At 37.4% G+C, this 14,791-nt stretch overlaps 1 protein-coding gene across 9 annotated transcripts in view; it reads right to left on the bottom strand.

Moving 5' to 3' along the window:
- Nucleotides 1-14,791, bottom strand: part of ADAM23 (ADAM metallopeptidase domain 23) — a 197,204-nt gene that overhangs the window by 49,261 nt on the left and 133,152 nt on the right. For all 9 annotated transcript variants that reach the window (XM_017536899.2, XM_037741493.1, XM_037741494.1 and 6 more), the window contains exons 19-24: nt 12,331-12,381; nt 11,556-11,619; nt 10,206-10,311; nt 6,977-7,096; nt 4,897-5,065; nt 2,212-2,323 (exon numbers count right to left, since the gene is read on the bottom strand). In XM_017536899.2, the coding sequence (XP_017392388.1) occupies nt 2,212-2,323; nt 4,897-5,065; nt 6,977-7,096; nt 10,206-10,311; nt 11,556-11,619; nt 12,331-12,381 (622 nt within the window). The remainder of the gene's footprint in view (nt 1-2,211; nt 2,324-4,896; nt 5,066-6,976; nt 7,097-10,205; nt 10,312-11,555; nt 11,620-12,330; nt 12,382-14,791) is intronic.

Below are 14,791 nucleotides of genomic sequence, written 5' to 3'. Positions count from 1 at the left end.
CATGGGTGGGTGAAGGAACAGGGAACAGATATGATAGAACCAGACAACTAATAATCCCCTACCCTACTTAAAGAAAAAAAGGCAGAGTCTAAGTAAATTTAGCTCTGTTCATCTGTTGAGGCGTCTTTATACATCACTTGAGGAAATAGCATCTAGATCTTAAAAAAAAAAATCACAGACACACTGTGGAAAGAAATTTGGAAAGAATGAACCCTGGCTTCTCTTGTTAGAGCTTAAATCTTCTCTAAATCTAACTTCAGAAGGTGGATCCAAGAATTTTTTGTTCTAGTTTTAAAGTAACAAAAGACTAAGTGTAAAAGTGGAATACGTTCCCTTTTAGAAACAGAAGAAGGAGAACAGAAATAGACTCTGAGGGTGTGATTATGATTCTACAGAATTTTAATATCATGGGCACATTAAGCAAATGCATAAAATGTGTTTTAACACACCCACTATTACTGAACAATTCACATGTGCCTGAATCAGCCTAAATCTCTTCAGGAATTAAGGATTATAGAGCTTCATCTGTGTCTGAAATCATCTTTTCCCATATAAACTATACTGAAGTTCAGAGAGTTTCAATAAACTTTCATCTAAAACTAAGCTGATCAAAATGGTCCTATTCCTATATGCATTTTCCTACCTGTCAAAGAAAAGCATGGCAGTTACTTACAAAAGACTATTAGCAGGACCATGATAAAGAAGCTGATGTACAATGTCATCTCTGTATTAAAAAAAACTGGTTCTAATATTTTCTTGGTTTCTCAGGTACAATGTTATAGATGTTGTAGTAAGCCTGTTGTGACTGATGGCTTTCCTAGGTCTTTGAAAATCATATGATGGGTTGGAAATGGGGAGAATAATGAAAAATAATTACTATACTCCTGATAACACAGATTACATTATAAAATGATGTAAGAGGCTGGGCACAGTGGCTCATGCCTGTGTAATCCCAGCACTTTGGGGGGCCGAGGCGGGTGGATCATGAGGTCAGAAGTTCAAGACCAGCCCAACCAAGATGGCGAAATCCCGTCTCTACTAAAACTGCAAAAATTAGCTGGGTGCAGTGGCAGGTGCCTGTAATCCCAGCTACTCAGGAGGCTGAGGCAGAAGAATTGCTTGAACCCGGGTGGCAGAGGTTGCAGTGAGCCAAGATTTTGCTATTACACCCCAGCCTGTGCGATAGAGTGAGACTCCATCACACACACACACAAAAAAAGACGACGTAAGGGGCTGAGTGCAGTAGCTCACGCCTATAATTCCAGCACTTTGAGAGGCCAAGGCGGAAAGATCACCTGAGGCCAGAAGTTCAAGACCAGCCTGGGCAACACAGACTAACCCTGTCTCTATGAAAAATTAGCTGGGCACAGTGGCAGGATCCCTGGGCATTGTAGTTTGAGGCTTCAGTGAGCCATGATTGTGCCACTGTACTCTTACCTGGGTGACAGAGCAAGACCCTGTCTTAAAGAAAGAAAGAAAAAAAGATGATATAATGGGAAGAGAATATGAGTCTGAGATCAGGCACTTGGGACTTGGGTCCTGGTTCCAGGCTTCCCTTTCACTACCTAGGTGACTATAGTAAGTGACTATAGAAGGACTCAGGGCCTGGTCCTTCTCATCTGTAAAAACAGAGTGGGCCTAGGTGGCCTCTGAGTCTCTTTCTAATCCCAAAATTCTAATTTCTCTCCTCTTAATGACAGATTAAAACAAAGGTCCCAATCTTTTGCATTTTCTTTGAAGAATAAAAGTTCTGTGAAGAATTCCCACTCCTTCCTAATCAAAAGAGTGTTCAAAAAGAGCTTGGAAGGTGACAACTTCCTTATGGAGGGATTCCAACATTGGAAAGTAACCAGACCTCATGTCAGCCAAAAAGATTTGATCTATTAAAAAAATGGCATAGCTTAGACAAACTGCAAAATAGCTTGTGACTATGGAAAAAGAATAAGGTTTAAAGAAAAAGAACACTGTATTAAAGAAAATGTGTATATTTACTTCTTTTCAATCTCAGTTCTAGACTAAGAATTCAAACACATTTTAAAAATATGATATATCAGAATCCTTAATTCTGCAGAAACATAAATTATATACTTTAAAGGCAAAAAGAGATATTCCTGCATGTCTCTTCTTAAATCAATTAGAAAGTTATATTGGTGCATTGGACAGTGTTGATGAATTCAGTATTCCATGAATTGAAACTGAAATCACACAAACCCTTGGGTCCTTCATCCTTTGGGGGGTGAAGGTTCCTAACTGGATCCCGGATACTGCAATCTGTCCCTGCCCAGGTGAAATCACAAATGCAGGTGGCTTCATTACTACACACCTGTGAAGAAAAAAGAACAGATATGGCATTTTCACTGTATTTTGTAGAATAATGGCGATACATGTAAAAGAGACGTGGGGGCAGGGAGAAGGCTTTAAAAGCCATTTGGAATTTCTTTTTAAGTTTCCTACGGTTTTGATCACTAGGCATGAAGTAATAATGCATAGATCAAATGTGTAATATTTGATCCATTAATTAAAAAGATTAAAAGGAAGAAAATTTTAAATTTATTTATATTATTTATTATTTTTAAATTAAATTGAATTATTCATGTTATTCTTAAATTGAATCATGATATTACTTAAGTACACAAATGACTGATAAGATACTTTTTTCTACTTTTTTCAGAAGTAGCTGTTTTTAGGAACATACTTTAAAAACATATACACTTAATTCAATAAATTAATAGATAGTGGGCTCAAAAGCACTGCCAGAGATAAAAGGCCAGGAGACATAAATCACCAATACCTTGTATGACCTCACCATCACCATGTCCAACACCAAACTTACTTGGCGGCACTTTCCCTGCCCAACAAGCATTACCCTCACCCCATCCCCACACCCCCAGTCCCTGGTATCCCTCTTTTCTCAGTCAGCCAGGCTGAGGACCCACCAGAATGCTGGAGTGAAACTGTAATCTAGATGGAATAAATAATAATCAGTAAACTAGAGACAGGAGTTTTAAACACTTATCTTCCTGAGAAATACATTCAGGGGCAGATTACTAGAAATGATAAAAATCAAACAAGGAAGCTTTTTAATCTGAAATGTTCTAATACCATCATTGCACTGACAAGGCTGAATTTGGCTTAAAAAAAAAAAAGATAAAAAAGTGAGAGAGGCAGTAGGGCATTTTTACACATTTTTATGTTTTCAGAGTAATAACTGAAATAACCAAAAGACCTGCCCAGTAATTTTATTTTAATGTAATAATTACTGAGCATTTACTATGTGCCAGTTTATCTATGCCATATGCTTTAAGCAAGGCATGTCACTTAATCCTCACACCAGTGACTTCCCAAAGCCACTGGACAGCAACAGGTAGAGCCAGGATTCAAACCCAGGATTATTTCTAGCCCCCAAATCCATTCTCTTAATCATTAATTGATACTGTCTCCCCTGTCTCCCCATGAGCTATGATTCAACCAAACTCAAAACTCTAGATACTCGTTAGGCACAAGCTTCTTGGGCTTTCCCACCTTGTTCTACTCCATATCAACTGCCTATCTATCTATTTTGGATCATTTTTACCTTTATCCCAGCATCTCCCTTTTAAACTGTTGCTCACAGTTTCTTCTCTTTTTCCATCTCTGAAGTCTGTATACATTTTGAAATACCTTATTTTAGCTAAGCCTAATTTAAATAAGTATTAAAATTTATTTTTGGATAGACATGAAGATTAGGTTTACCAGTAAGAGCAACTCGCCGAAACACTTAGTTCACAGAATTACAGATGCGTGCAGGTATGAATATGGACGCCATCTTCTCTTTGGCTGACAATGGTCCAAGCATAACTGTACAACTTTATCCATGTGAAATACATCAATGACCCAGTCTCTAGGGTGATTTTGTATACATAGATACTCAGTATGTATACTGAGTAGCTAAAAGTGAATTGCTGAGATGGTTTAAGTTTTTTTGAATTGTACAAAACAGTCACCAGGGGTCTACAGTTCCTTTATGAGCCTTATCAATTTTCTTCTAACTCTAGGTGATGTGCTGGTTAATTTTATGTGTTCCCTTTATTTTCTGCCTCACTGCATAAGCTGGGACATTTTATCTCATCTTATCCAGCCTTAGGACTGGGATTTATACCATCAGCTCTGTTGGTTCTCAAGCCTTTGGACTCAGACTGAATTATACCACCGGCTTTCCTGGCTCTCCATCTTACAGACGGCAGATTGTTGGGCTTATCCTCCATAATCACATGGGTCAATTCCTCATAATGTCTCCTTTTGTGCATATATATGTGTGTGTATTCTATGGAGAACCTTGACTAGTACACAGATGTCAAGGTTTTATTTATTTATTTTTTTAATTGAGACAGAGTCTTATTCTGTTGCCCAGGCTAGAGTGCAGTGGCATGATCTCAGCTCACTGCAACCTCCATCTCCTGGGCTCAAGTGATTCTCCTGCCTCAGCCTCCTAAATAAATAGCTAGGATTACAGGTGCATGCTGCAACACCTGGCAAATTTTTGTATTTTTAGTAGAGGTGAGGCTTTGCCATGTTGGACAAGCTGGTCTTGAACTCCTGACCTCAAGTGATCAACCCACCTTGGCCTCCCAAAGTGCTGGGATTACAGGTGTGAGCCACCGTGCCCAGCCTCACAGATGTCAAGTCACATATGGAGAATGCAGTGAATAAAAATAGCCAATGACAAAAAAAACAACAACAAAAAGAAGCCATATTAACACATGGTTTATTCACAGAAGATAAGAGTACTAAGGAAATAATCATAATCAGTGCTTAGCTATTAACAGCCACAATAGGAAAATGGCTGGAATGGAAGTCTAACCACTGTGACCACGCCAGACCATGAAGGTTCGAGCTGGCACATTGATATCTACTTACCCCATGGCCCGAACAGACTTTACCCTTGGAATCGAGTGGACAGCTGCTCATATTTAGGGCTTGAATTTGTAGGCACTTCCGATCTAAACACATCATAGACGGGCCACATGGTGTTCCATCTTCTACATAACCCACATCTGTATCATCATCTAAAACTACATGAGCACCACTAAAACGAGAAAGATATCCATATAAACATTCACACCACACTTAGAAATAGAACATCAATATGAATGAGGCTTGCTCTTCATGAGACTAAAGAGGCTGTCAGTGGATGTGGATTTCTCCTAGCATTATCTCACTCTGCTTCCTCTTCTCCTTTCCCTACCTTTCCTTAATAAAAGAGCATGAAAAAGAAACTCTCTTTCATTATCATTGTTACAGTACAATGTCATTTGCATAAAGTGTATTCTAAATCTTCACTTGTTTTCAAGACCCAACATTAAGACTGGAGAAGAAGTATCCATATGAGAACAAAAGAAGCAAACATATCAGCTCTCCAAGGCTTTCAGATGTGGCATGGTAGAAAAAAGCAGATGATGAACAAAAACAGCAAATAAAAATATTTTGAAAAGTATTATTCTTACTTCAGAAGATCTAATTATCCATAACTGAAAAAAAAATAAACTTGTTAATTTCTATTGATATTTACAGATGTGCCTAGCTTAATCATGGGACGACATTCTAAGAAATGTGTCATTAGTCAATTTCGTCTTTGTGCAAATGTCACAGAATGAGCTTACACAAACCTGGATGGTATAGCCTCCTATACACCTACACAGTTATATGGTCTAGTATGGTTCCTGGGCTACACAGCATGTTACTGTACTGGGCAATTATAACACAATGGTAACTATTTGCCTATCTAAACATATCTGAACATAGAAAAGGAGTAGTATGACTTTTCTATGTTTAGATATGTTTAGATAGACAAGTACTTACTGTTGTGTAAAAACTTTCAGTCAACGACAGACCACATATATGACAGTGGTTTCATAAGATTATTTCATGTGTTTCAGTGCTTACTTCTAAAATTTCAAAATTAGGAACAATTTGAAATTGAATGATAATGCTGTAGTCACTAATAGAATTAATTTGCTGAATATTTTGCAAATATGCTAGTTTAGCATACAATATAATTTAACAAGGCTATTTTACCTAAAGGCACGAAAACACACATTCAAATAAAGCTTGTATACATCAAAGTAACTAGCTTTAGAGACTACAAATTTATTCCAGGAGGGATCTTACTAAGACTCTGTTAGAATTGCCTTCAGAACCATTTAAAAGCCAGAAAAAAAGTAACCATTTGACAGTATTATCCAATTTAGTAGTACCAATCAAGTACTAAAATTACTTTTGGATAATCCCAAATCTTATATTATCTCACTTAAGGTGACAATATGGTGCTCTAAGGGTACTAAAAGTAAAAGTTTGCAGACATTGAAGGCAATTCTGCAGGGGGAAGGCCAAAAGTGTTTCAAGCAACAATACCACTGAGTAAGAGAACAGTATCTCGGAATTATGACGACTTTGAAGGGAACAATACCTATTTGGAATATAATATGATTCCCTGGCTAAACAAAAATAAGCCTTATATTCACAGACAACTAGATATCAATGTTTGCTTATATCTATACATAATATTTTAATAAATATTTTCTTTATGTGATTAGGTATTTGTTAAGCCATCTTCCAAACCATATACTACATAAAGCATAGTTTAAATTCTTTTTTTTCAGTCATAAAAACACACACACACAGTGTTCAAATAATGGCATACTCTAATGTTTAAAACTTTAATAATGGGTTAGAATGAACACCATAATTCTACTCTTAAAATTATGATGACAAACAAGGTCAAATTACTACTAACTAGCCTAATTTTGAGCAAATGCAAGCTGCAAGTCAATATACAACTTTGTTGCTTTTTTTTTTTAAGTGACTGTCGACACAAAAGGTGACAAAAAATCTAAATCAACTTTCCTCTTGTAAAAACTAAAAAAATCTTTGGTTTTTGATTTTTGTGAAATTTGTAATTCTCATGGCTTATTAGGTCTTCCAACATTTAATATGTTACCTGCAGTCAATCACCCGGCCTTGATGGTAGAAGGAAGTTGGGATGATCTCACCCTGAAGTTGACCAATACGTGGAGCTCGAGTGAGATTGGTACACAGTAAGAATCCACAGAACACATCACTGAACATGTGTAAAAAACAAACAAACAGACCAGACATGAAGAATCAAGCTAAAAAAATCAAAATGATTCAGTCCACATTTATTCATATTTTAAAATATCCTCTTTCTTCCTAAACAAAAACAGTTGATCATTTATCAGTGGTAGGTGATAACCCCCTCCCTCTTTGCTAAGAGGATTACAGTTTTGTTTGGAACAGCTAAGTGCCCAGCCCTGAAAGATGGACCATGACTGGTGTCTAAGCTATTCTTGGTACTTCCATTCTTGACACCCACTTTCCTATCCATTCCCCTTCTCGTCTTCCTAAAGTTAAAAGCGGCCCCTGGGCTGTGAAGATGTGAGGAAAAGCCAGCTCAGGGGTGGCCGGGAGGATTCTGTTTTCTGGATAAAAGGTTAGAGACTGACAGGGAGAAAATCTTTTGCTCCTATTCCTACTTCCCACCTTTGAATATGTAGCTTTTGCATCCACTTCACAATCATGAGTTCACAAGGCATAAGGACAAAAAGTCAATATGCCAAGGGTTGCAGAATAGAGGGGCAGAAATTATCTGGGTCTTTGACGACCTTGTTAAACTATCATGCACCATAAGGACCACTACCTCCAGTCTATCTGTTAAGTAAACAATGACTCCTAAAAAATGGGCAAAGAATTGAAGTGACACATCACAAAAAAAGGAAATCTACTTCCAATAAATGTATGACAATGTGCTAAATTACACTTGTAATCTGGGGAAATGCAAATTAAAACCATGATAATATAGTAGGTCACACCCATCAGAACAGATAAAAGTAAAATGTCTGATAATACCAAGTTTTGGTGAAAGATGGTACGACAAGATTCTCATATACATAAGACTGATGGTAGAATTTACTAGTTCAACCATTTGAGAAAACAGTTTGACATCATTTGGTAACACTGATAACATCCCCTATGACTTAGCAATTTTTCTACTTATGTACAGGCCTTACAGAAACAGGTACAAATGTCTACTAGATTACATATATAAGAATACTCACAGCAGCATAGATCCTAACAACCAAAAAATAAAAACAATCTAATGTTCATCAACATAGATTGGAGAACTATAGTATATTCATTCATATATGCATTTATAAAAGTAAAACAAACAATAAAAATGAACAACAGATAGTTATACACATCACAGAAAACTCTTAAAATGCTGGATGTGAGAAGCAAAATACAAAATAATACATGAAGCATTAGAGATGAACACTTAGGCAGTAAAACTCTAAAGAAAAGCAAGAAAGTGACTGCCACAAATGTCAGGATGAAGGTATCTGCACTATTTCTGGGATGCTGCAATGTTCTATTTCTTGACCCATGTAGGAGTGACATGGGAGTTCACTTCACAATTATTTGGTAAAATGTATATTTATGTGTTACTTATTTTTATGTTTATATAGTTCACCATTTTCTAAAACTAAAGATGAGATCTCACTATGCTGTCCAGACTGGTCTTGAACTTCTGTACTCAAGCGATCCACTCGCCTCAGCCTCCCTAAGTGCTGGGATTATAGACATGAACCGCCACATCTGCCTTATTTCACAATTTTTTCAAGTTTCAAAACACATTAATTTCCCTTATAAGACTTATTGGGGATTGGGTATTCTATTATCAGATCTTCAAAAGCTATGCTTTACAATAATCTAATCCAATGCCTCTCAAACTTTTTGAAGTCATGAGACACAGAGAGATAATCAGGTATCTCTAGGACATGGAGTGTAAGAATAAAGCTAATCAAATTCAAGGTGTCCAATCCCATGGATTTTGACTACATCAGGCTCCCCTTGCGCCTATTCTGTGACACCTCAAGGACTAAGGATCAACACCTTGGAATATCTGTGCTTCACTCATGAGACATCAGATGGGAAGCTCTGTTTTCCATTATTTTGGTTTAATTTTTTTAAAATTATAGTCAAAGATTTGTTGCCTACTATGGGCTCATCCATTATCAAAGACTACATGGAATCGCAAAGTTTCATAAAATATAGCACCCAGAGATCACTAACTGAGAATAAAGCTTCCCTTAAATTCTTGCTCTGCTTCAAAGTTAGGAGAATTTTCATTGCTTTAGAAGGAAAAGTAAAGTGGTTTGGGCTATTAATAATTCCATCAATCTACGTAACTGAATTAACCTTAATAACCTAATTAATGAGAATTCTAACTTTCTTTAGCTAACCAAAGGGAAATATCAGGCTGGGCATGGTGGCTCATGCCTGTAATCCTAGCATTTTGGGAGGCTGAGGAGGGCGGATCACTTCACGTCAGGAGTTTGAGACCAGCCTGGTCAACATGGTGAAACCCATCTCTATTAAAAATACAAAAATTAGCCAGGCATGGTGGCAGGCACCTGTAATCCCAGCTATTCAGGAGGCTGAGGCAAGAGAATCATTTGAACCCAGGAGGTGGAGGTTGCAGTAAGCCGAGATTATCCCACTGCACTCCAGCTGGGACAATAGAGCGAGACTCAGTCTCAAAAAAAAAAAAAGAAAGAAAGAAAAAGAAAAAAAGAAGTATCAATGTACTCTGAAAGCATCTCATTTCCTGAGTAAAGATGCCTCTAATATGTACTAACTAGATGCTTTTTAGAAGGGGAAAAAAAATCTCTGATGTGGACATTAGATGTCTGATTCAATCAAATGTTACTACACTTGTGAAATGATAGATAAAAAATACAGTAAGATTTCATGTTGGTCGCAAAAATATCCATGGTCTATACAGTTTGTCTTTTAAACTACATGTATACTAATACATTCATAGGCCATATATTCTAGTAAAAGTAGAAAATGAAAAACTAGTATTAATTTGTAATGCTTTGGCAAAGTATCTCATAAGAACAAAAACAAAGTAAAATGCAGCACATGAGAAATCTTCTGAATTCTGTGGAAATGGCATGAGTCTGTAGCATAGTAACAGTTTACAGTTATTTGCCTCTAGATATAATAATATCTATTAAAAATAAATACTTCAAATTTTTGAATAGATGAACACTTAGGAAAAAAATCAGTAGCGTTTATTTTGTGCTCATTTTGCACTTGTGTAAGGGCTTCCAAGTCCAATGATTATGCCCTCAAGGCTGACCACTCACTGTTTGCTGCACTGAATCCACCGGTCTCCATCCTTCCCACAGTTTCCCTTCTCAGTGCCTTCTGTATTCAGCTTTTCATAGCAGAACTTGTCAGACCCTGCAGCCTCTTTTGGAGACAGGCAAGAGAAGAAAATTAATCTTCATTTTCTTTGTTATCCATAACCAACAGTGTGGCAGTAAGTGTTTAACACTTGGTTCTCCAGAAAAAGGAAAAAGAACACCCGGATTTGTAGCATTTGCAAGTTTGCATGGTGTAAATTCTCCATGGCTGATCTCACATTATCAATGTGGTGTCCACTGGCTTATAAAAATTTTAAAAATTTAACAATTGGCTCTTGCAAGCTAATACAAAAAAGCTCCAACATAGCACTGTTTTTAGCCTGAGAAACAGATTTCTCTCCAATCCTTGTTGGTGAGTTTGAAGATAGAAGACAAGAATGATTATCAGCAGTAATTAGTGCAGCAATACACAGGAAACTAACATTCTTAATCTTGTTTTATATTAATATTAGGAAATTAATTATAAAGTCGTAGCCCATTGAGATTTTATATTGGCACCTGAGTTTTGATAGTTAAACCTTTCAAAATACAAATATGTCTCTATTATCTTTTCTCTGTCAAAACTAAAGTGCTGAATGTAAATCTTTCAAATAAATGATATTTGCCAAATTCTAAAATCACTCGTGCCGGAGCCGTTCTTTTGTGTGCTTTTTTTTCCTTTGGGGTGAACCCAGCCTCAGCCAGCAAGGCAGACTCATTTCTCATTCTTCCCATCTGGTCCCCATGAACTGATACTCATTGGAGAGGCAATGTAAATGTCAGGAAGAGAATATGTGCATGAACTTTTAGGAAATATAAAAGAACCATAGCCACCATGTACCTGCCTGCATCTCAGAAAGTATCTGCATCTCTTCACTTTGAAGTGAGACAGTAAATGACAAAATTTAAAAAATAAATCTGGTATTTTCCCGGGTAAAAACCAGAAAGCTAACTTGTGTGTGTTAATGGGAAAAAATGGGGGTCAAATGTTAAATCCAAGATAAACCACACAAGTGGCTGGATAATCACACTGAACTCAACCCAATCTTTGCAAGTGAATGCAACATTCTTCTCTGAGAACCACAGCCACTAAATGGTACTGCTACAGTTCTGACAAGTACCCAACTTAAGCAGTTGTTTTCTATAGTTTTTGTGACTAAGATTCACAGTTCTCTTTATTCTCAAGCTTTTTAGGTTCTTTTTTTTAAACAACACTCCAAGCTGTGCATCTCTCTCAGCAAGACTGGCAGAGAAGAATACTATTAAGAGAAAATGGTATGTGTAACCACCAAGCAAGGAGATGCGACCTACTTGTTCCCCAGATGTACTGACACTGGTTGTCTCTGGTCTTGCACTCGCCATTGTAGCAGCGGCCCTGGGAACATGAGCACACATGTGAGGCACACAGAGTCAGTTCGTTTTCCTCCAAATTTTAACTACAATGTCTCCCTCTAGTTGACTTGGACAAGGTTTTTTCATTCCATACCCTAATATTTTTATAGTGACCAATAAGAGTCACACACATCTCAAGACTAACAGTTAAAAATTTAGAATTCAGAACAGAACTCATTGTGCAGCTCTCTAAATCTAAACTAAATCGAAATTTCAAATTTTACAGTAAACTAAAATTGGTACATTTCTGTGAGAGACAGCAAAAAGATTTTTGGCTTCTTTTGTGTATGGATGGTTAGAAAACATCAAATCTGCATTTGACATCATGATACTCACCTGTAGGTTATAATATGGCTTCTGGGAAAAAAAAAAACTCATGACAGATTGTCATATTTTCTTTCCCACAACAGGTAGGCTGAAATTACTGAAAGATGGTCATAACTCAATAAATGAGACTTCCAGTTCTTCAGCTATTACATTCTTTTTTTCCTCTTAATCTGGACAATTTGTCACCAGAGGTAAATATATTTAATATTTGGCATACATGAAGCAACTCTAAATGAGAATCCCACCATAATTATTTACTTGAGTAAAATTCCCTTTGAAGTTATATTAATATTTATCAAAAAAGGAAAAAAAAATCTTTCCAACTAACCCTTTTTAAATTACACTTAAAATTTATAGCCCAGCATACCTGATTTTGATTGCATGCATATCCATCTTGCTTATGAAGATTTGGTGGGCACTGCAAAATATTACCTTTTTAGTTAATATTCAGCATGCTAGGTACCTTCAGATAATGTGCATACTATATAAAAATGCAAGCATGGTGGATACATATAACTAGAAGCATTGAGAAAAACAGATGCAAATCTTTATTAATTCAAATTATTTATCCTATTATTGGTAAAATAAGTAAATAAGGGCCACATAATGCCTGTGTTTTACATGTTTCCTCTGTTTATGGTGAGGTGGACCAGAATAACAAGTCACATTCACTTGCCTACAGAGTTAAAGGTAGAAGAGATTAAAATGAACAATGAAGGAAATGAATCAGCTTGGTACACAGGAGGGGACACATTCAAGAAACTGATTTACAAGAACTTGCTCAGCTCTGTGAAAATGTCAAATCTGCATTTGACATCATGACATTTTACCTATAGGCTACTTTAGTGAAACAGAGACATACTCTGCCTTTCCACACAAAATAAGTGCTATACCTCCATTATATTAATAGTTCTGACCTCTTCAAACCACAGACATGTTAGAACAGTCTGTGATGCTATGGCTATTTCTTTTTATAGGTCTATTTATCAAATAATTAAAAAAAAATACTTCATTTCCCCCAAAATTACTCTCTGTACCTTTTATTTACCACATTTAAGAGAATATAAAAAGGTCAAGTCAAAGGCTCTGCTACAGTGTTTAAAACAAATACAAAAAGAAAAAATATGCAAGCATGGCAAACCAATAAGAAACAGCAATGTGCACCAAAGTCCTCCCTCAGCCTTCACCTTGTCAGTAAATGATGCTCCATCCTTCCAATTGCTCAAGCCAAAGACCATAGTCATCCTCGATTCCTCTCCTCTCTCACTCTCCCTCCATCTAGTCTGTCAATAAATCCTGCTAGTTCTATCTTCAAAATATAATTCCAATCTGACCACTTTCCTCCATCCCTACTGCTCACACCTTGTCCAAGCCACCACCGCCTCTCACCTGGATTACTGTAAAAGCCTCCCACCTGAGTCCCTTGCTTCCACCCTAGTCACCTTAGAGTTTACATTGCTATCAGAGTGATCTCTTTAAAAAGGTAAATATCAAATCACATGTATCTTCCGTTTCCCAACTTACTCAATGACCTTCCAAGCTCAACATGTTCTGCTCCTACACTCTCTCACCCTGTCATCTCTGTGACATCATTTTCTGCTCACCCATGGCTGATGTGACTCCACGTAGACACACCAGGCATGCTGCCACCCACAACCTTTGCCTTTGCTCTCCCGTTGTTGCTCCGGATTTCTGCATGGCTCATTCTCTCACCTAGAGCTTTGTTCAAATATCGTCATCCCAAAGAGGTCTTCTCTACCCATTCTTCAAAGCTGCAACCCCCCCCCCCATGCTGGCACTCTCTGCAGTTGTACAAATTCAGGATAAGGGCTTTAAGGTTTTGTTTGTTTGTTTGTTTATTAGAGAAGTCTACAAGTTTTTTCTTTTTCTTTTTTTCCTTCTCTAAAGCACTTAGCACCAACTGACAATTCATATGTTTTACTACTTGTTTGCTCATTGTTACCCTCATCATAATGTGAGCTCCAGGAAGGCAGGACCCTATGTTTTGTTACCTGCTGCTGCCCCAGTACCTACAACAACACCAGCCATGTGGCAGATGTGCAAGGACTGTGAGCTGACAGAGAAAATAAACGAATTTCCCAATAACCAGATACAACTATGTTACTCTATGCTGCACATATTGAGCCGTTTATATCAAGTTCACCGTAGAAAGATAACAGAACTAATGTAGCATTCCTAAGAGGCAGTAATTTCCTAACCAACATTCCAAGGCAAATGCTGTGGTTCTACACCTTTCTAAAGAATAACTGACTCATACAAGTTTCATTTGCCCAAGCTTTTTATTCAACCTAATGAGTATTCAAGGGATCAGCACTAAAAAAGCAGAAATATATAACTACACAACCACACAAAAGCTGGAATCCCTGTGGTTTCTTTCATCCTTCCAGAGCCACTCAAAATGCAATCATTGTCTCATTAATCAACTATCATTAATTATTCACTCACTTTAAAACTAATACAACCAGTGATGGGGATCATGTTGGACGAGAGGCAGAACTAGATTGCAGCTCTGGACAGAGCACGGTGTGGAGGCCTGCACTACGAATTTTAGCTCCAGACTGACTGCAAGAACAAACCAGCAATCTCAACAGGACCAACAGACCCTCTGAAGGAGGGAGACGGCTCCTGCAGGACCCAGGAGACACCCAAATACTGTGAGTACCCCAATTGCAAAAGGGGGAAAAGGAGACCTTCCTCTACTGAACACATACCCACACTGAAGAAGCTGAAGGTCTTTTTTGTAGGAGAGGTTACTGACTTTACCTGGAGCTGGGTCAAGTTAGAGAGTTGAGCAAAATATAGGGGCG

The sequence above is a fragment of the Cebus imitator genome, unplaced genomic scaffold (genome assembly GCF_001604975.1).
Source record: "Cebus imitator isolate Cc_AM_T3 unplaced genomic scaffold, Cebus_imitator-1.0 Scaffold101, whole genome shotgun sequence".
NCBI classification, from domain to species: domain Eukaryota; kingdom Metazoa; phylum Chordata; class Mammalia; order Primates; family Cebidae; genus Cebus; species Cebus imitator.
This window is presented reverse-complemented; position numbering and strand designations above follow the sequence as displayed.